This window comes from Meles meles, chromosome 12 (genome assembly GCF_922984935.1).
Source record: "Meles meles chromosome 12, mMelMel3.1 paternal haplotype, whole genome shotgun sequence".
Classification (NCBI taxonomy): domain Eukaryota; kingdom Metazoa; phylum Chordata; class Mammalia; order Carnivora; family Mustelidae; genus Meles; species Meles meles.
Window position 1 is genome coordinate 19,563,445 of NC_060077.1, and position 22,020 is coordinate 19,585,464.

Here is a 22,020-nt window from a genome sequence, read left to right on the forward strand (position 1 = left end):
CCAAGACCCCACCGCGGAGCCTGGGTAGGAGCAAAGAGATGAAACAGTTCATGGGGTATTAAGTGGGATGAGCAGAACAGGACACGCTCTGTCTACGCGAGATCCTGTCCACTCAAAGTGCAAGGGTCATAAAGGAAATCCACAAGTGGTTAATTTTCAGTATGTTGGAAGGAGGGCAAGAGCAGAAAGACCAGGAGCTGCCTTGGGGAGACCCGGAGTGAGGCTTCCATGTCAAACTGAGCCAGCAGGGCAATTTCTGAGGCAGCTTCGGCCCCTCGTCTCTACAAATAGGCCAACAAGATAATTACCTGACAGGTTATTGTTACAATAAAACAAGGAGGTGCTGTCAAGAGCCTTATATGATGTCAGTAATATTGGTGCCGGTTTCCTCCTCTTTTTAAATCCTTTTAACCTTGGGGTGCCTGGGTGGCTCAGTCACTAAGCATCTGCCTTCAGCTAAGGTCCTGATCCCAGTGTTATGGGATCGAGCCCCGCATTGTGCTCCCTGCTCAGTGGGAAGCCTGCTTCTCCCTCTCCCATTCCCCCTGCTTGTGTTCCCTGTCTTGCTGTCTCTCTCTCTGTCAAATAAATAAAATCTGTTTAAAATATCATTTTAACCTTATTTCTTCCCCTCGCTTGATTGCACCAGCTATGTCCTCTAAAACAGCATAAGCAATAACAGAACAAGCTTCTTGCCTTTCTCCTGACCCTAATGGTCATGCTTCCCGTTGGGCCCCTTGATGCATGGGGGTTGCTGTTCCCTCCGGTTCAGAGGTATCGACTCATTCCTATTAATCATGCTTTATCCTGTTAAGGAAAAATTTACCCATTTATAATCTATTAAGAGTCCTTTATTCAAAGTGTTGAATTTATCCAAATTCCTCTTCAGTGAATCCCGCATCCCGTGATGTTTCTCCTCCCTCCACTCACGATGGAAGGTGAGCGGTTCAGCCCTCCTGACGCTGACGGCACACGTTTCTTCTTCTTCCCCCAGGGTTTGAGGTCTTGGCGTCTGCTTCCCATTACTGGCCGTTGGAAAATGTGGACGGGATCCATGAGCTTCAGGACACAACTGGAGGTAGACGCGGGTGGTGAGAGAACCCGAGGACACAGGGACGGGTGACATGGGGCCGGGGTGCCGTCAGGGGACACAGACATGGACAGCATCCATTTGGAAGCTGGCAGATTAGTGGAGTTTGGTGCCTGTTGGGGATCTTCTCCCAATCACTGTTCACCCAAAGTATTTTACAGAAGCTTGATATATTTTAATCACAGAAGGACAGAACTTGTGATTCAAAATACCATTGATGTGTGTGCTTTCCCCTGATAACCTTAAAGCAAAAGCAGATGTTGGAGGCCTGAAGTTGCAGGTGGTGGGTCAGTCTGCCTATGGGTCTAGGTGTCCATCTTCTAGGTAGACAGACCTGCCAAACTAGGGGTGCATTTGAGCTGAGTGCCGAGGGGCGTGACAACCGGCATGACCGTGCATGTTCAGGGGGTTGCTGTTTCCCTCGGCGGAGGTAGCCCCACCAACCAATCAGCTTCTGCACACCTCACTGGCCGCTACCTTGAAAAGACTGAACATCACCCAAGATGCTCCCAACGTCCCCAACTCCATGGAAAGCACAGTCTCTATTGGCCTGAATTCAGACATTTGCCCTAAGGAGGAGCCCCACATGCCCCCGAGCACTGTCTCCCTTTTCAGTAAGAAACTTTTCCCCAGTATAAGTGGTTGGTGCTTCAGGATGCTTTCACATTTCAATTTTCATTTCCTTATCATTCTTGATTATGTCATGGGCAGCAAGGGCTTTGCCACCAGCCAGGCACAGGCTCTTCCAGTTCTGTGCAGTGGGGTTTTTAAAAAAAACCTGCACGCTGCAGACAACTGTGCTCTCCACACCGGCACGCTGGAGTTTTCCATACCCCTGGGACTTCACGTGCTGCTGTAAATTGCCACCTAAGATTCTAAAACGTTTCCCTTAAAATTTGCAAACTGGGAAGCATTCTAGCTGGGGTCTGGGCCACTGGTGTCCCCAGAGTGGGGCCGTCAAGGAGCGGGGACCTCTGGATGGTGCAAGGGCCCACCAATGCAAGACCAGCTCGGGAACCCTCAGTGCCTCCTGCCTTCCCGCTTGCACATGGCGAGCCAGGGCCCCACACGGAAGATCTGTCTGGATCTCCATGTTTTGTCCAAAAGGTCTGAGCCACGGGGATGTAAGCTCCCTGTGGAGGTCATTACACAACCAGATCGGGTTAAAAGGGACTGCTTTCCCCTCTGTTACAATCTCATCTCTCTTCCCAGGGCCTTTATTTTAAACCCTGTGAGGAGAGACCATCCCACCAAGTGGAAAGGCCCTGTCAACGTAATTCCCGGTTCAGGATGCAGAAAGCCACCTTTTAGTCATTATTTCAAACATGATATTCCTGTCCCAACCGCTCACCACAGCTCACTGGTTGGGATCCAACCAGTGCCTTTGGGTGTCTCGAACATCTGTTCCTCAGGGAGTTCTTGTAAAGCCCTACAATCGCCAAGGCCCAATTGGCTTGTGGCTGAATTTTGTTGACCGACATGTTAACTTCCTGGAAAACTCCGTGTGTTCACACGTGTCCCAGAACACACGAAGGGTGCTGGTGTCCCTGCAGGCCGTTGCCCCATTCCTCACACGAGGATGCACGCTGATCCATTTCAGTTCCATCGCAGGCGTCTCTAGAAACTGAGAGAATGGGGTCCATCGGCACAGGTTGGTGCCGGGGACCGTGGAATGGCTCTGGAAGCCACCTCGTGCTCCTGCAGTCGTGTTATCTGTCGCTGAGCCCTCTGTTGTGTCCACGCGTCATGATGTCATGCCATTGCCTCCATGCTGTGTGTCCTGGCTCATCCATTGTCATGACATCCCCACATGAACCCTGTCGTCAAGGCTGCTGTGCAGCTGAGCTCAGCTTCGTATCTCTCACCTGAGTATCTACGGGCGTTGGATGCGGCAAACTGGAACCAGTGTTTGTGACAACAGCCAGCAGCCACGGCGCCCTGGCTCTGGGACCTGTGGGGCCCGATGGCGCCCAGTGCGCGGGAGGGCAGGGGTGGCGGGGAGGCGAGGTCGGGCAAGAAAATCCAAGGTGCTCGGCCGGTGGGAGACGGCTGCTCGGTGCGCATCAGGTTGAGAGATATGTGGGTCCATTGGTTGCTCATGTCACTCATGTGTTGTGCTTTTCTCTCTTGTTGTCCCACCCAGTGTTGCGAACCCACAACCTCACTGTGCTTCCTTCCCATAACTCTACCTTTGTTCGTACCAATGACTCTGCCTACTCAAATCTGTCTGCAACCGTAGGTGAGCACGTATACCCTCCCGTCCTGTATTCTGTCACGTGGGGATCTGCAAGGAGTCTGGAGGCCGGTTCCGCTGGGCTCTGTAGAAAGGCGCTTTGTCTCGGCGGGCGATCAGGCCTCCAGCCCGAGACCCGGGGTGCTGGGAAGAAGCACTTCACGCTAGGTCCAGACGTAGTGCCCCTTCCCGACCGCAAGGCCTTAAAGATGCTCGTAAGCGTTAGTAACCAGGGTCTCCCAAGCCAGCTGCTGGTTTTCAGACCGAGACAGACACGAGTTACTTTCTAAAAATAGAAATTGTTTGGATTTTTCAGTGGTGTATATTTTTCGGGGGGAGGAAAAGCAGACCCTTGGAATGGAAAATGGAAACAGATTTTAAGATGCCTCCCCCCACATGTGATCTCTTACGAACATTAAAATCAGCACGTCTTCTGCAGCTGGAGTGTTATTTAATTATTAGGAGCTGTCTTACCAAACACTCAGTGGAGTCAGGGTTAAATTATTATCCGACTTAATCACCTCCGAGACCATATGTTTCCTATTTCTCCTACGCAGCTCAAAGCGGGAGGGAGAGCAGCTATGGCGGCGGCTCCCAGAGCAGCGTGGAAAGTCCGTTTGGATCATTCAGGCCTTGTGCCCTCTGCATTTGGGGCAACACCTAATCTGATCGCTCTTTTCAGCTATAAGGGGTCTGCCTTCCAAAATTAATCTTTGCAGTCCGACATCTTATTGAGGGGTTCATACGGCCCAACTCAGTCATGTAACTGCTAACTTACTTTTACGATATGTTTAGTTTTGTGGGATGTAGGCTCCCCAGCAATAAATGAGATACGCAAAAAAATAATGAGTTTAGAACAGTAAGGAAGCGCCTGGAGGCCCTGGAAGCTGGAGGCTGCATTGGGGCAGCCGTCAGGCCCCAAGAGCTCAGTCAAGCGGCTGCACATCCCGGGCTGTGTGACAGCTCAAGGGCAGTGGGTAGGTGTCCTTTCAACAGAGGAGGTATCTGGGCGACTTTGACCCCAATGAACAATAAATGCCTAATCACACTTGGTTTTTATAGTCTTCACTTATCGGTCCTGTAAACCATTTACCCCAACTCACACCATCAGGGACGTTTGCCGTGGGAATGGGGCCAGAGAGAGGGGTGGATGGAGCGGCGAGGGCCAACGGGGGCTCATGGCCACTGTGCCTGGACCTGGCAGGCCCCGCTGGGATTCCCTCCCAGAGTCCGGACATGGATTCTTGCAGAATTGTAGGCTCCCACGTCTAGGATTAGGGGCTTCCAAGGAGAGCTCACAGGTGGTTTTAGGTTCAAACATGCACCTAAGCATTTCACTTAGAAGATGGGCGGGAGGGGTTCTGGAAGCCTGTGGACGGAGCTGAAATTTGGGACAGGAGGAGGCTGTCACCACATCGCTCCTGGAAACCGAACCCCCCGCCAACGGATTAGAGTGTCATTACTGTAGAGCGCACAGTACGTGCTAATATAGTAGTCATTAATGACAAAATATTACCACAATCAATTTGTTGTTAAGTAGTCATGTTTTCTTGTTACAGTCCTAGAATTCACTGGGCCTAGTTCAATATTAAATAGGAAGCATTAATGTTAATGCAGAGGGTACACAATATTATGGACATGAACAGTAGAGTGTAGGTTGTTCGTAAGTCTGATGCTTGCTGACACCCGGTGTTGTCGCTCTTCTAACGTAGACATCGTGGAGGGGAAGGTCAACAAGGGCATTTACCTCAAGGAGGAGAAAGGAGTGACCCTTCTCTACTACGGGAGGTACAAAGCTTCCTGCATCAGCAGCCCAGCGCAGTGTGACCCGGACGGTGAGTGACACACCGCCTCCTCTGGGCTCTGGAAGGCGGGGACACCAGCTTGTGGCTGCAGAGTCTTTGCGGACATGGGGCGGTGGGTGGGAGGGGAGGCAGGGGTTGGGGGGCAGGGGTCCAGGATTCTAACCGGAGATATGTCCTGGACACTGAGAAAGACTGAAATACCGTCTTGCGGAGAAATGAGAGCAAACTATTTAATCTTGTAAAGAAAGAAAGAAAAAAAACCCACTACAGAAATAGACGCGGTGATGTCACATGGGACTTGGCTGGGGCTGTGGCCTTTGTGGGAAGTAAATTGGTGGTGTGACTCCCACCACGTTATTTCTGACTCTGGGATGTTGACGGTGGCCCTGGGAGGGGCCGGCCTGTGACACTCCTGTCCTGGGCAGGTTTCTTTCATCCCCGAGCCTGGGGAGGGGTGGGGGGGGCAGGGCAGGGGCTGCGGGCCCATGGCAGGAAGAGTGTCCTGGACAAAGCAGGTGTAGGCAGTGGAGGGGCCGGCCGGCTGTGTCCTTGCCCTGTTCTCCTGTGGAAAGTGATCTGCTCTCCAGTGTCAGAGGTCCCGACCGTGGCTATCGGGGCCACACTTCAGACCTCTCTGAAACGTTGTCTGACGTCCGAATCAGCTTCAGGCCTTCAAGTTCTGCTACCCCATGCAGGATGAGAATGGTCTTTTTGGGGGGAGGAAAGAAGGAGTGTAACACAAGCCTTTCTGAAAGCGAAGGCCTTTCGGACATCCAACGGCCTCAAAACGATGTTGTGATGAACTTGTCACGCACAATTTTGGGGACATAGGACTTCATTCCAAGAAAAACAAACAAGTTTAACAGGGCAAAACACATGGTGGTGGTCGTGGTTGGGGGGGAGGGATTTCGAGAAATGGTTTTGAGGTCCAAAACCACGGCCAGGTTTACAAACCCGGTGTTCGAGCCATCCCGGAGTTCAGACAGCCCTATAAACACAGCAGGCTTGTTTGTTTCTCTAAATGAAAAACAGCCCAGGCTCAGCTGTGGCCACTAGGAGAGCCCGCGGGGCAGGACGGCTGGCAGTAGGGGGCCAGGACAAGGGGAGCAGCTTCTCTTGGGGGACAGGTCCTCCACAGCTTTGGCTCTGGTGGTGGGGAGGTCTTAGGTCTTTTGAGAGCTGGGCGGTGTGGGTTCCAAAATTGTGATGATGGGGGGTGTCAGGGACAGAAGCCCTCGCAGGGCCCCCCGTAAGGGGACTGGTGGGGAGTCAGAAGTTTTACCTGAACTCCGAGACCACAGCCCCGGGGCTCTGGGCTGGCTCTAGCCTGTGGCCGTGTTTGGCTTGGCAGGCATGGAGTTCAACAGTGTTGAACTAGCTGCCAACGTGGAAAAAGAGAAAACTTTCATATAAATATACGGATTTCCAGTTTCTCTTGAGAAAGGAGCCCTCCCCCACCACCACTGACTGTGGTTGGGCAATGGCCTAGCACTCCCCAGTGTCATGGACACTGTCCCCCTGGTCATCACTGCCTCCCAGCCCTCGCCACCATGGTGCTGGTGAGACACAGCACAGTGAGAGCGTGGGCTCCGGTCCCTGTCCTCGTCCTGACTGCCGTGACCTCAGGTAACTGCGTCACCTGAGTCTGTGTCTGTCAAACGGTTCAGGGATAGTCCTTCTTCTTGAGGCTGCCATGAGGCCGGAAGGAACCACTGGGGTCCTGGCAGGTGCAGCTCGTGGCCGTGAGAGGTTCCTCAGCCATGGCCCCATGGCAACATTTGCAGACCTGGGCACCCGTCCTAATGAGAACCCCAGCTTGCCTGCTTGGAGGGCGATAACCCCACCTGTAAGGGGGCTAACCTACCATAAGGACCCAACGTTATTGATCGCTGACTACGTGATGATCACAGGACCAAGGTCATTATTAGCTCCTTTCATCTGCAAAGACTGAGACAAACGAGTGTGGGGTGGCAGAGGAGCTAGGAAGGCTGGCTTTGTGTCCCCTGTGACAGCGGCCTCTTGTGTGCTGGAGTTAGCTGGAGACGTTCAAACCACGTGTGGTCCCTTCTTTCCAGTAGGGCCAGAGCCAGACAGTGAACCCAGGAAGCCTCACGTCACCCTTGGCTCCTGGAGACGGGGCTGTCATGAGGCTTCCTGCAGATTTGGACGGAGGTCGGCCATTTCTCAGTCTGCCCCCCTCTTCCTGGGAAGGGGGAGCCTCGCACGCATGACATCGGAGGACCGTGGTGTGCGTGCCCCCTCGTGCACTCTGCCTTCAAACAGGTGGCCTGCGGCCTGTGTGAGCGCATTTCTGGGGTCCAGATCAGCAAGATGAGCAACAGGGAAGGTCTGCCCAGCGCTTTCCAGATTAACGTCCCTGCGGGGCACCGAGGGTGTGGGAGGAGCTTGGGGGACGCCGGGCAGTGAAGGACAGTAAGGACTATGTGTTTATCTGAACAAACAGAAATGTGATTTCCTAGTATGGTTTAGGAGGAGACAGCAGTAAGTCACAAGCCTTAAAAGCAGATGAACTAAGAAAAAAGAAAAAGGCAGGCAGACGTCAAGAACAACGTCAGGCATGGCTAGGACGGGGGTGGTCAGGTGTGAAGGACGCGGGGACCCCAGATGTGGGGCCTCTCCTGGTCCACCCATCCCATCCTCCTCCACGTTTGTCTCTGTTTCTCTGGGATTTTTTGGTGGTGAGAGTGGGCTCAGGCATATAGCCCGTTACTTTTATGAGGAAAAATTAACATTAAAATGGACAGAGACATTCCCCATGCCCTGTCCACCTGGTCAACTATTTTTATATTCATTATTTCTTTTTTTTTTTTTCATTTATTTTCTTGACAGAGATCACAAGTAGGCAGAGAGGCAGGCAGAGAGAGAGGAGGAAGCAGGCTCCCTGCTGAGCAGAGAGCCCGATGCGGGGCTCGATCCCAGGACCCTGAGATCATGACCTGAGCGGAAGGCAGAGGCTTTAACCCACTGAGCCCCACAGGCACCCCTATATTCATTATTTCTAAACTCTCTTGTGGTCTCAATCCATGACTTGGGCTGATTTTTCTTCAGGGTAGGGGGGGAGGATGTTTTTAGGAGCAGAGTGGAAGTCTGAGCTTTTCAAAAAGGTGTAAAGGGCCGGGCAGCTGTGTCCCCCAGCCTGCGAGTGCCCCCAGCCAGGCTGCCCGCCACCCCTTCCTGAGCCCATGCCTGTTCCCGCTGGGCCTGGCCTCTGTCTGCTTCTGCCTTCTGCATTTCTGTCGGCTCACCTGGGGCTTCCCTCTTGCAAGCGGGGCCTCCTGGGAAAGTGTCTCATGGGCTCCGGGTGCAGACTGGGGAAGCTCTGACGATCTTGGAAGGCAAGAAGGCATTCGGATGCCCGACCACTCTTGAACATGGACTTAAGGAAACAGTCTGTGTTCCTGCAGGTGAGGTGTCTGTCCTTCGTTCCCTACAAGCGGCGAGTGCACACGTGGGGAAGCTCAGCTCGGGGAGGGACCCTTCCTGGAAGGTTCTGGCACCTAGTTTCCCCACCTGTAGACCTTGGGGGCTCAGCTCAGGTGTTCCCTCCAGACAGGTGAGTCCGTCTGCCTGTGCTCCCCGGGCTCACTGCCCGTTCCTCTCCAGCTAGGGCACGGCGGGCAATGGCCGGTTCACCACCCTTCTTCCTTACACGGGGGCAGATCTGTGAAGCCAGGGACTGTCTGTCGTGGTCACTGCTGCATTTTCGGGGATGAAAACCAGCATCACAGATGCTTCCTACATGTCACTGAGCCCAAGACTCTAGTCAGTCTTTCTGATGCTTCCTTACCTTCCGACGCTTCTCCGTCCCGTCTGTTGGGCTGTTCGCCGCTCAGAGAGGAGCCCCTTCCATCCTTGTTCTCCTCTGACCTTTAGCAGTTGTCTCTGACCTTGGACCTAATTCTCCTGGAGTGCCTTCCGCCCATTACGTCTGATGCCATTTCAACTCTGAATCACGGTGGCTGCTCGCAGGAAAGACGGTCTTGGTCTAGTACTCACCTGCTTACCTTCGCTCCCCTGTCCGTGGGCCCCCGCGTTTTCTGTTCGTGCCCAGAACTTCTTTCGCCTGTAAGCACCGGGGCAGCTGCTGAAACCTCGTGACAGCAGCGGCGTTTCCTTCCCAGGCTTGAGGTGACTTCTCCCCCTTTCCGTGAGGTTACTGAGAGGCTGCCAGCAAAATGCTGAGCTCTGTACAGGATGGATTTTCAGGAAAGAAATTTCCAGAGGTATCTGGTGGATGCAGGCCGGGCGTGGATCCAGCCGCCGTCTTCCTGGGATGGTCTGGGGCTATGGGGACGTCGGAGCGTGTGGAGCGGATGGCCCTCTGGGGAGTACTCACCCGTACGTTCACGTTGCAGATGGGGAAACTGAGGCACAGAGGTGCGTGAGACCTGCCAGAGCAGCACGCTGGCTTGGGGCAGTGAGTCCAGGGTATCATTTAGAGGCCACAAGCAGCAGGGTCACTTGCAGAGACGGTTGAGGGTCGAAGATCTCGGGCTCCAGTCCAGGATGGACCTACTGAATCCAGATCTCCAAGGACGAGATCTAGGAACCCGTACTTTTAGTGGGGATCCTCATGGATCCTGACCCCTGCACTGGCCACGGCTGGCCATCCCATGAATGTGTTTTGTTTGTAACATTAGGTGGGTCTAATCAGGGGTTTCTATAGTTTAATGAGCTTTCTAAACTGGTTTTAGCCAAATATCCCAGCTCAGGAAATTTGCAGAAACGGCCTCCCACAGAGCTTTAAATGTTTGTTTTGTTTTTAAATTCATATCCAACTCCTGTATAGGAGACATTTCAGAAGTCAGATCTGTACTTTTGACTTCTCTTTGTAAAAATCAGAAAACGCAGCCATAGTCCCTTGCACCTGGCTGCAGGTGGCTGGGGTTGAGTGATGCCCCTCAGAGGGGTTGCACCGTTCTGACCTCCTGGGTCCCCGGTGCTCTCTCCCAGGCTGGCTGGCGCGCACCACCACCGCTCACACTGTCGCTCTCTGGAAGGGGTGGTGATTGGGAGGCGGCGGAGTGGAAGGGATTCCCACGGTGCCCGGTGTGTAAAGAAGCAGCTAGAGAGAGCCGCTTGTTGGTGCAGGGGCAGAAGCCAGTATCTGCCCTGGAAAAGGCTTGCTCTGCGGAGCAGCATGCTGTGTGTTGAAAGCCCACAGCCCGAGCTCCCTTTGTGAAGCCACCTGGCTTCCTCACTCATGGATGGTGTCTTCCTGGCCGGATGGGCTTTAGCATCCACGGGCTCTGTCGTGCACGGTGGAGTCTAAGAGACACTGTCCCATGTGTCTCTGCTCTGTCTCTCCCTGTGTCCCATACATTGCACGTTCTCCTACCCTTCCAAACTCAGATATGCCTGAGGATGGAAATCCTCATCTGTCACCCAGGGTCAGTGGTCCTTTCTCTGCCACTATGACCTCTGGCTCTTCTCTCCATGTTTTTTTTCCTCATGGTGTCATCTCTCTCATATTCTTTGCCTGTTACTTCTTGTCTTCTAATTACAGACCTGGAAAAAATTAAATAAAAACCCTGAGGATATAGCATCGGGGTTTCACTATCCTCACGGCCTCTTGGCGCCAAGTTGAAGTCAGATGTCATGAGGGAAGACACTGTATTCTGGGCCACGGAGTCAGTAGCTGTTCCCTTCACACCTTAGGGGAAAGACCTGCTGTGTTCATGGATGACCACACGTAGCCATACTCTTCCTCCTCGGTTGTTTCATGTTTCTTAGGATGAGTAAGAACGTCTTATGAGCTCTTCTCTTCGTGTTTTCTGGCACGTGGATGTCCACAACATGGAGAATGGACAATAGCAGGTCGCTTGGAAATCATACCAGGGAAGCTTGCCAGACAGACATGATTCTATCACCACAGTCCTGATGTGGGTAGAAAGGTGGGGTACCAATGCCAGGAGCTCAGCTCAACCAATGCAGACAACCCAGCCAGTGTGGCAACAGATGGGATGGTGTCCACACCAGACAACCGTCCAGGGCAGAATCTCTTACTTTAACTGGTTTGAGTTGGATGATGCAATTATCTACCTTTCCAGTAATGGTGGAATATTTCTTAAGATCAGTGATTCTTAAGTTTTACTCACTCTTAAACCACTTGTATAATTTTTATCCATATATATGTGTACCTCCAGAACTCTTATTGTACTTAGTGTTTTTCTTTAAATTTCATCCCCTTGGATGGACTTGGAAAAGAAATGATGTCCCTTCAACAAACTGAAAACCAGTAATGATTCCCGTGTTGCTGACGTCTACTTGGGGGATCAGTGCCCACTGAGGGCTCCACATTTGAGATGTAGCCTTTCTTTGCTGCACGGGGATCGCGCGCGTGACTTACACGCAGATGGATTTTCTCCTTGTCGCTCTCAGAAGAGCAGACAACTGAGGAGGAGGCGGCCCCTTGTGCTGTAATTCGTGTCGTGTCAAGGAGCATCTCTGTGCCTAACTCTCTCAGAGCAGGTGTCCACGACCCTAGGCTGTGGAATTACCAACTCTCAAAAATACAGAGGTAGAAAATGTCATCGTCAGTGGTGCTGTGCTGAGCTGTGGGGACAGAGATTACATTTTAGCGTCCTAGGAGATCAGGGTTTGGGACCGGAGGTGGCAAGCTTGCTGGTTGACCGTCCCCAGGTGTTGGCCCGGGTGATCCAGAAAGCCCACACTCGCCGTCTCACTCTGCTCCCAGCCTGTGCTCTGTGGAAGCACTTGGCAGGTGTTTCCCCTGTCAGAGCCCTGCATGCCCAGACCCTCTCCTGCACAGTGGCTGTGCTGCCGGAAAATCCACTGAGATCCCAATAGTGGGGGGGCCCCTTGCCAGCCTCTATTCACATGGCAAATAAAGGACCCAGGGCCCCAGTTCTGGGAGAATGCGCAGTGTGCCCGCCTGGGATGTGTGTCAGACGGCACCAGCCAGCTCAGACTAACGGCCTTCCCGACCCCGCATAGGCTCTTTCTCTTTCTAAAAACCTTTCCAGTTGGAGGGGACGGTGGATGAACATGCAGTGTAAAATGTCACCCTTCGCCCATGTTGCTGGTGTGATTAGCGAGGGGCCTCGTGAGTCCCGGATCGTGTGTGGGCCACAGTGACCACAGGGATCCTCTAAGGGCGCAGGAGGGGGAAGCCGAGAGAGACATTCGCAGCTGGCTTGAGTGGGGAGCAAGGGGCTTGAGCCAAGGGATGCAGGTGCCTCCAGAAGCGGAAAAGGGAAGGAACGCGTCCTCCCCTGGGGCTTCTGGAGGGAGGGCAGCCGTGCCAACACCTTGAGCTTACCCCGTGAGACTCTTGCCTCCGGAACTGGATGAGCATCCACGCAGCTGTTACGAGGCCGTTGGGTGGTGGTGATTCATTGCAGCGGCAGTAGAGACCCGGGCCGCGTCCCTGCCTCCGTTTTCCCTCTGAAGCTCACCTCACGGCAGTCAGAGGCCCACGCATGCTCCTCCTTCTCCGCTTCTCTTCCCCTCCCCCAGCAAGCGCTGCCCCAAACCCAGGGTAGCAGGGTCCTTCCACAACCCACAGTCCCTCCCCTGTTGGAGAGCGCCCCTTCCTTCAGATCTCAGTTCCCAAGCGACCTGTTCTGCTCCGGGAAGCTGCTCCTGGTCTTCAGGTCAGAGGGCCCCCTGTGTCCCTTCTTGACACTAAGTCTGGGAGTCCCTCCGGAGAGCCCCGTGTGACTGTGTTCTGAGTCTGTCTGTCCCCGGGCCGGCACAGTGGTGACGCCAGCAACCCAGTGACCCTACAGGTCTGTGCGCCCGTCTGTCTGCGGCCCCTCGCTTCCCCCCACAAACATCTGCGGAGTGAAGGAAGCAAGCAGGGAGGGTACTGTGGTGCCCTGAACTTGGTGTCCCCTCTGCATTTGTGGGCTGGAGCTTCTCTGTCACAGGATGGTGTTGGGAGCGGGCGTCTGCAGGTGACAGGGCTGGGGGAGGTGAGAAACCGTTGATGGCCCGGTCTGTCTATTCTGCTGCAGCCGCGGGACGGGTCTTCTCTGAGCCCTGAGCTTGGCGCTGAGGTGAAGCTGGTGCCCGTGGACGTGAACGTCGTTTCCCACTCCAGAACATTCTTGAGGCTGTCCCTCAGGCTCGGGTAACTGTTCTGCGGACTCACTCCCAGCAGGCTGCCCTCCCCCCGTGTCATGGTCTCAATGGGCGGTGGCCACCTCCGGCTGGACCCGAGTGCCTTCGTAAGCAGGAGAGGATGGAGGGTTGCCAGGGGCTGCCCTGGGACCCTCCCTGAACCCTCGACCCAACGTGTCAGAAAGGAGGGAAGGAGGCGCGTGTACCTCCTTGTAGGGCCCCTGGGGGGACAGTGGGGTCAGCAGAGTCATCATAAGTGAGAGAAACTCACCTCGATCAGGCTTAAGAAGAGGGAGGTCTACTGGCTCATGCACGAGGGGTTTGGGTAAGACCGTTGGGTCAGCTCTTGCCGTGCAGTGCAGAACGCCGGCTGGGGTTGCGTCTCCCAGTCCCGCGGGCTGGCTGCGCTCAGCGGGCCCTTCTCAGTCTGGGCGTCACACAGCTGCAGTCAGGGAGCGGCCAGGCCTGGGGTCCCCTGCAGGCTCCCTCCCTCTTGCTCTGGCACCTCTGTGCTCGCGTGTGTGGCCCGGACTTCCGCACCGGCTCAGAGCTCAAGAGGGAGAGCGGAAGCTGCGAGACAGGGAGTGCAGCTGGGGCTGGGCCAGGGGTCACTTTGGCTGTCCTCTCTGGGTCGAGTCAGGCCCGGGGCAGGTGGGGAACTTGGCTCTGAGGATTGGTGGGGAAGGGGGGGGTTACATGACCCGGATGCAGGTGGGATGGGACATATTGCGGATGCTTTGGAACAGTCTGTGTCAGGCTGAGTGCAGGTGTTCAGACTCTGCAGAACACGCATGCCCCGTGCTCAGATGCCTCGGGAAAGCACCTGGGTGTGAGACCATCGGTCCAGGCCCTTGGCCCAGTGGTGACTCTGATGGATGCCGCCTGGAGATCACCCGGGGTGTGTGGGAGGCGCCACCCAGACTGGAGGACACCGGGGTGGGCAGGATGGCTCGGCTCTCCTGGGGCATACAGAGGTGCAGCTTCTGGGTGAGGGCACCTGGATACCACACCAGCCACAAGGCCTACAGGTGGTTCTGCCCTCTCTGCTCACAGCTGCTTGGGTCCACTTTGAACCACCAGCATGCAGGACACCGTGCTGAGTCCCTGGGCCTGGGTAGGGCTGCTCTTCTACCTGGGAAGTCCCCCTGCTCCACCCCTGCCAGCTGCCCTCCCACCCACCACAGAGACGTGGAGAGGACAGTGTGTTCACCAAGACTTCCTCGCTTGACATGGGGCTTTGCTGTGCGTCCTTTTCATGCCACAGTTCCCGAGTAACTTTGTAGTTTAAGTCAGGGGGCGCGTGCTCTTCGAAACATGGGCGATCTCTGGGACAGAGTGAAATGGAGCAATAATTACCGCAGCCCGCCCGCCCAGTCCCAGTCCTGCCTGCCGCCTGCTGCATGGCCTCTCTGTGCCTCGGTTTTCCCACCTATAAAATGGGGACACTGATCACACCTGCTTCACAGGGTTGTTGGAAGGGTTAAGAATTAATACCCGTGCAAGTCTTAGGGCAGTCCTCCTTGCTCCTGGGAATTTCCCACTAAGTGCTAGTGATGGCACTTGTCTTTATCAGGTGTTCTCCTGTAGTAAGGACGTGAATTCCTTGACTATTAAATGTATCACACAAAGCCAGTTGCCCTTTAACGTTGTTATGGTAAATGATTTGCCTTGCAGAATTTTGTATTTCTGCGCTCAATCACATCCGTCTCTTCTTGCGGCATCTAGATGATGTTTTCTTTTTCTTTTTCTGTGTCTTGTTCAGAAAGACCTCTCTTCATTTTATCTTTCTGGATAGACTCAGATTTAATGATCATACAAAGAAAGAAGTGGGGAACCAACTTGTCAATCATCACACTCACTTCTTTTTCTTTCTGCTTGTTTCTTTGCTGTGTTGATGGCCTGTGTACCTGTAGCTGCACTCCTGGGGGCTGCTGGCCTTCAAGCTCCCTGTGAGCTCCTGAGACTCTGGGAAGACGTGAGCAGATGTTTCAGGATAAGGCTGTTCCCCAGATAGGAGCAATTATTGTGCAGGTTATGTGGGCGAAAACGAAACGCTCGTTTACAGGCCGTGTCACTGGCCTCGTGTCCATTTTTACCTAATGCCAAACTGACTGCCCTCTTTTTCTTTTACTTCCTGGACAGAAAGACGCTTGGCCAAGGCAGAATTGAAAAAAAGGAATTTCTAAACGCAACAAAATATTTGGAAAAAATTAACTCCCATGAATCCTCCGGGAATTCGTTTCATAACAAAAATTTCACAATGCATGTGTTCGCTTCCTGGGGAAACGGGTTGTTTCTGAGAGCTGGGAGGCTCGGCGGGGAGGCCCAGCGGCAGGGTCACAGTTTGCACTGGATTCTGGTCCCAGGGTGCCAGGTGGGCAGGAGCAGTGGGCCCTGTGCCAGCAGCGGGCTCCGGGGAGGGTCCCAGGACCCCTGCCACATCTGAGCAGCCTTCCATTGCCAGTCCCATCCTTCAGGAAACTTGGGGGGGCTCTCTACTTTCCTCGGGAGCCCTAAGCACACACCCCTATGAGGTGGGGTTGTACTCTAACTTCTTAGAGGTCCAGAAAGGTCCAGGACTCTGCCAATAATTTTGAGGTTCCTCTTATATTAAAGAAAAAAATGGAGAAATTCCAATCCGGGGTTATTAAATGATGCTTTTTCTACATGCTTCTCATGAACCAAATTAAGGCTCGGAGCCCACAAAACATGATACAGTCTGATCGTCACAAGATAACAGTTTATAACAGACGTTGTCAGTCCATAAGGCGTCACAGTAAAGGTGGTTGGTTCTGTGTGATGGCACGTGTCAGCTGATTCGGGGACTCAGGCTGTGTCCATGATCTCATTTGAAGATAAGGCCCCAAGTCTAAGTTTGGTGCCATTTGTATAAATAAGGCCCAGGGCAAAGGACCCTCCACCCCCGTCTTCACCCCCCGAGTCACGGGCTGGTTTTGATCAACTCTGGGCACCGTCCTCTCCTGCCTGGGCCAGACTGGGCGGGGTGGGGCCGCCGAGATGATTTCCAGCCCCCACGTGACGTTCACCCAGGTTGCTAGTGCAGCACTCTCCCATACGCATGCACTCTGTCTGTCTGTCTCTCATACGTGCACACATGCATATGCACGGACTTGACTCATGTGCAGGGAAAGGGTAAATTTCATTGCGGTGAGCCCGGCAGGATAGAAATGGTTAGAGGTCAGGAAGGAGGTGATGGGCAGCCTAACGCCCAGATGAGCCTCCGGCCAGCTCCGGTCCCTGTATCCTTTCCCCGAGGAGCCCGGCGTCCAGGCCTGCAAGGTGACTGTGGGACAGACAGAGTCTTCGCTGCCCCCTCTGTGACTCTGTTGGAAATTACTCTCCTAAATGTCAAAACCCTTAAAAGCGGTCTCCCCCTTTGACTGGAAGTTCCCCACTAGAACCTTATCCTAAAGGATAGAATCTGACACGTACCCGGAGGTTGAACTTCTGGTTCTGCCTGGAGAGTGAGAAGTTGAAGGAGCCCGAGCTGCCCCGATTTAGAATGTGACGCCATGCAGACACGTGGCATGATGGCGTGCGGGTGTGTTTACGGACCTTGGAGAAAGTTGGTGAAGCAGAAGTGTTTTTAGCATGTGGTTTATAAGCCCGTGTGCATGGACTGGTTCCTTTCTTTGTAAAATATGCTTGCAGGAAAGGTTGTAGCAGGAGCTGCCATAAAGACGCTTCTGGACCAAGAGGAGGAGTGAGCATAGGATGGTGCTGGTTATCGGTATCTGTGAACTTGGCGGTCTCTAGGTTTGAGCTTGGATCGGAGCTAGATGCTGGTCTGGTGACCTGGGACAAACTGGCCTCAGTGTCCTCATTTGCATAAGTGGAATGATAAGGGGGTTGCCATGATGATGAAGGAGATAATGCACTCAGAACTCTTGGGAAAGTATCCAGCCCTTCGTGAGCTTTTCATAAATGTGGCCTGTTGTCATTGCCGGTGCCTCCTCAATTGTCTCTAGAAGGGGAAAAAAGAGGCTTTTCACATGGAGAGTAAGGGGCAGAGAGAACAATCTGCTTCTGGGGAGGGGTCCCTTCTGCTGTCCATCAGTCCTGACCCTGTCCCCTTCTTTCCCTCAGGGGTCACATTTTCTTTCTTCTGGAAGACACAAGGAGAGGCGTCCAGACCGACCCCTTTTGCTTACGGGGGACAGGTCATTTCTGACGGCTTCAGAGTCTGCTCCAGCGGCGGCAAGGGCTCTGTGGAGCTGTACACGCGGGAGAATGCCATGACCTGGGAGGCCACCTTCAGTCCACCAGGTAAGGGCCCGGCCTGGCCCCAGCACTCAGGGCTTGCTGGGGGAGACCAATGGGAGAGGGCCGCGTCCTGCAGCCAGGCGCCTGTGCTCCCTCCACCCCCGCCGTGTGCCGCCTCGGGTTGCCCGATGCGTGGCCTCCGCTTCCATGTCCTAGAGGGAAGGTGCTGTTGGGATGTGCCCCGCGTGGCTGAGGACGTGAAATGCAGTAGTGGACACCAGGTGCGTAGCACGGTTGCCACTGTTTCTTGTTCTCCCTCCCTCTCCTCCCTCCTTCCTTCTCTTCCCTCACTTGCCTCCCCTCCCATTCCCTCCCCTCCCTCTCCTTCGCTCCCTCCTTCCCTTCTCTTCCCCTCCTCCTCTCCTCTCCTCCCCCTCATTGTCCCCTCCTCTCCCCGTGCTGCCTCTTTCTTCTTTTTCTGCTCCCCCTCCTTCCCATGCCCCCCCCAAGTGGTATAGACTTGGCAATATTTAGAATATCCTGTGAAAATTTTTTGGAACAGAGACTGAAGACCGAGGGAGGAAGGGTGGTCTGGAGGAGAGGACTGGGAGCTGTGGGGAGGGGTGCTCTAGGACAAGTGGGAGGCAGCAGGCGGCTGTGTAGACACTGGGGGTTTTGCAGTTGGGTGTTGTGGGGTCTTCCTGGCTCTGTCTGGAGATTCCTGTGTTCTCTTTGGCGTGAGATTGGGTTGTGCACTGGGCACGAGTCAGAGGCCCGGGGCAGGAAGCTGGGGGAGCAGAGGGTCTGACTTGGAAAGTGGACGTGGGAGAGAAGTATGGGGTGATATTGAAGGGGAGCCTGGTCTGGGCCGGGCACTAGGAGGGAAGCACGGAGCAGGAGGTAGGCAGAACGAAGGCCTCCAGCAGGAAATGATATCTCTGAGATATTCAAGGATAATTCATTTTCTGGCCCATTTAAAGAGGCCCTGTGTCCCAGTTGTTTAAGACATGGATGACGCCAGAGCCGAAGCCTCAGGGTCAAACCCTCCTCTACACCCACCACCTGTGTGAGCCGGGAGCCTTAATCGTTCTCCCCAAGCCTGACTCTCCACCTCGCCTCTGCAAGAGTGCTGGGAGAATCGTGCCTACTTGCTTTCTCTGATCCCAGGCCAGAAGGACTCTCGGCCCCTCCCTGCCACAGAACGGCCTGTACCTCGTTCATGGCACTTATCATGTTCTACCCAAGTCAGGTTCTTCTGCAAGAGTCTTATCTCCGTGCTCCTTGGGGCTGACACAGTATTGGGCATCTGGTAGGTTTCCTCAACATGTTCTAAGGTAAAGTCTACCGAACTCTGTTTTCCCACCCAGGGAAATGGGAAGAATTATGAACATTTCTTCCCGGAGACACACTCTCTGTTCACTGAAGAAATCTGTTATTCTTGCTTTGAACTCAAAGGCAATAAATAATACTTTGGACCCATTTAGGACCCAAGTGCTCTCCAGAGACTCAGGATTAGGAAGCAGCCCAACCCTAGGAAAGGGCCTGAGTAATTGCTGGGTGGTGATGGACTGGTTGACTGATAGAACTTTATCTTTTTATTTTTATTTATTTATTTATTTAAAAATATTGTATTTGTTTATTTGACAGACAGAGAGATCACAAGTAGGCAGAGAGGCAGGCAGAAAGAGAGGGGGAAGCAGGCTCCTCGCTGAGCAGGGAGCCCGATGTGGGGCTCATTCCCGGGACCCTGAGATCATGACCTGAGCCGAAGGCAGAGGCTTTAACCCACTGAGCCACCCAGGTGCCCCAGAACTTTATCTTTTTAAAAACTTATTTTATTTTTCATCATGATAAGTGTACTTTTTAATCCCTACCCACCCAACCCCCAACCCCTTCCCCTCTGGTAACCACTCATCTGTTCTCTATAGTTAAGAGTCTGTTTTTTGGTTCGTCTCTTTTCATTTTGTTTCACAAATCCCACATGAGTGAGATCCTACAGTATTTGTCTTTCTCTGACTTATTTCCCTTGGCATTAGATTCCCCAGCTCCAGCCCTGTCATTGCAAGAGGCAAGATTTCATGTTTTTTTATGGCTGAGGAATATTCTGTCATATGTACCCACCACGTCTGCTTTCTCCGCTCAGGCCACAGACACGCAAGCTGCTTCTATGGTTAGGCTGTTGTAGATGATGCTGCCATCGGCAGGGCTGCATGTGGCCCTTTGAATTCATACCTTTGTATTCTTCGGGTAAATACCCAGTAGTGTGATTGATGGGTCGTAGTGTAGCTCTATTTTCAACTTTCTGAGGAACCTCCATGCTGTTTTCCAGAGTGGCTACACCAGCTTGCATTCCCACCAGCAGTGTAGGAGGGCTCCCCTTTCTCTGCATCCTCGCCAGCATCTGTCATTCCTGACTTGTTCATTTTAGCCACGCTGACCGGTGTGAGGTGGGATCTCACTGCGGCTCTGATTTGCATTTCCCCAATGATAAGTGATGTTGTGCCTCTTCTCATGTGTCTGTTGGCCAGCTGGATGTCTTCTCTGGAGAAGTGACTCTTCATATCGTCTGTCCATTTTAAAAAATTGGATTATTTGTTTTGGGTGTTGAGTTGTATCAGTTCTTTATATACTCTGGTACTAACCCTTTATCAGATAATGTCGTTTGCAATTATCATCTCCCATTCTGTAGGCTGCCTTTTGGTTTTGTTAGAGGTCTCCTTTGCTGTGCAGAAGCTTTTATTTTGGGATGTTCCATAGCTAATTGCTGGGTGATTTAAGGTGATGCCTGGCTCATGGTAGCACACACACTTTGAAGGGCTGCCCTGTTCCTTCCAGAAGCAAGCCCATGAGATGCCTAACACAGCACTTGCCAAACAAAGTGAAGCCCTTTGTGGGACAAGCTGCCATCAGAGTCTGAGGAACAAGATGAGCCAGGAGGGTGGCCCTACCATGGTCCCACCACATTGGTTGATATCACACATCCTATGTCAGAGCAGAGGTGGACACCAACTGCTGTGGCTGAATCAGGCCCACAGATAAGTTTTATTGTCAGATAAGTTTTATTGACCTGCACTGTGATGGCCTATGCAGGATCAAAAAAATTTTTTTGAACAAGTTATGACCATTAGCTATTATTTCATTTTAATTTAGAATAGCAAAGCATCTAATTTAAAATAGCAAAAGGTCTCTTTGGACTGCTTCTGGAGTTTTGGGGATGGGGGTAATTTCTTCCCTCTACTTCTTTCTGAGGAAAAGTCAGATCTACATTCTGACCCGTGTGAGGACTCACCAAGGTCATGAGTGACTAATCACCTCAAGAGGCAGGTGCTTAACAAGTAGGAGACACACGCATGGGGAGCTCTTTCCACATCAGCAGAACAGTGATCTTTGCTCTTTCTAGGTCCCTACTGGACTCATGTCCTGTTTACATGGAAATCCAAGGAGGGTTTGAAAGTCTACGTCAACGGGACCTTGAGCACCTCCGACCCAAGTGGCAAAGTGTCTCACGCCTATGGGGAGCCCAGCGTCAACCTCGTGATAGGGTCTGAGCAGGACCAGACCAAGCGTTACGAGGATGGAGCTTTTGATGAGTTCATCATCTGGGAACGGGCCCTGACCCCGGACGAGATCTCGATGTACTTCACAGCTGCCATTGGTTAGTGGGCACGTGGGGGAGGGCTCAGGCCAGCTCTGCCCATTTCTGGGAGGATGAGGCTCCTTCTGTCCACCTCCTTTCCTAGCATGTCTCGCTCCTCACTCTCCTGAGGAGGCTGTCTGTGCTGCAGGCGGCGAGGCATCCTGATGAAACTCAGAAATCCAGCCGCTTCTCCAGAACACCTGTTCCCTAAGATGGAGGAACTGGCAACTTAGCGGAGAGACCCTGAGAGGAGTATCCTTTGGGTCACTGGGGGGTTTCGTGTACCCACCAGGTGTACGTGGTGGGTGATAACGGACAGCTTTGGGAGCAGACATTCCAGGCCCATTAGTGCATTCGATCAACAAAGGTTCACCTGGTGCCTTCTGTGCGCCAGACCCTGATGGGGCCCTGGAAGCCCCGCGGATGCCCCTTCTTGCTCAGTACAGAGTGGGTGTTCAGAGACGGGACCCGAGGGACAGAGAGCCTGGGTTCAAATCTTCCCTCAGCCTCGACGAGCCGTGGGACTTGGGGGTCACCTCTGTTGAGGTAAAATTCAGGGCACAGAAACGCAACCATCTGAAGGTGTACAGTCCCGTGGTACCTACTGTGCTCACCGCGTTGGGCAGCCATCCTTTCTGGTTTTAAAACCGTCTCTTCACCCGGAAAGGAAGTCCAGTACCCACTACCTCTTGCTCCCTGTGTCCTCCTCCCAGCCCATGGCCACCACTGATCCTTCTTTGGGTCTTCCACATACACAGAATGGTAGCAAGTGACTTTTTGTGTCTTAATCATTCCAAATCACAACATTCTCCTTTGTAACTGGAAGGAAACCGTGGGACGGGGACTGCGCGAATAGACAGTGACCGGGTAAAGCATGAGCACAGAGCCTGCACGTGGCAGGTTTTCCCAACACCTCCACTGTTTT

The 22,020-nt window shown here is 53.3% G+C and overlaps 1 protein-coding gene across 2 annotated transcripts in view; it reads left to right on the forward strand.

The window, feature by feature from the left end:
• Positions 1-22,020, forward strand: part of ADGRD1 (adhesion G protein-coupled receptor D1) — a 121,087-nt gene that overhangs the window by 8,984 nt on the left and 90,083 nt on the right. Inside the window, exons 3-7 of one of the 2 annotated variants that reach the window (XM_046024578.1) lie at positions 995-1,078; positions 3,234-3,329; positions 5,036-5,158; positions 17,342-17,521; positions 20,859-21,113. In XM_046024578.1, the coding sequence (XP_045880534.1) occupies positions 995-1,078; positions 3,234-3,329; positions 5,036-5,158; positions 17,342-17,521; positions 20,859-21,113 (738 nt within the window). The remainder of the gene's footprint in view (positions 1-994; positions 1,079-3,233; positions 3,330-5,035; positions 5,159-17,341; positions 17,522-20,858; positions 21,114-22,020) is intronic. The other variant, XM_046024579.1, reaches the window with a different exon arrangement.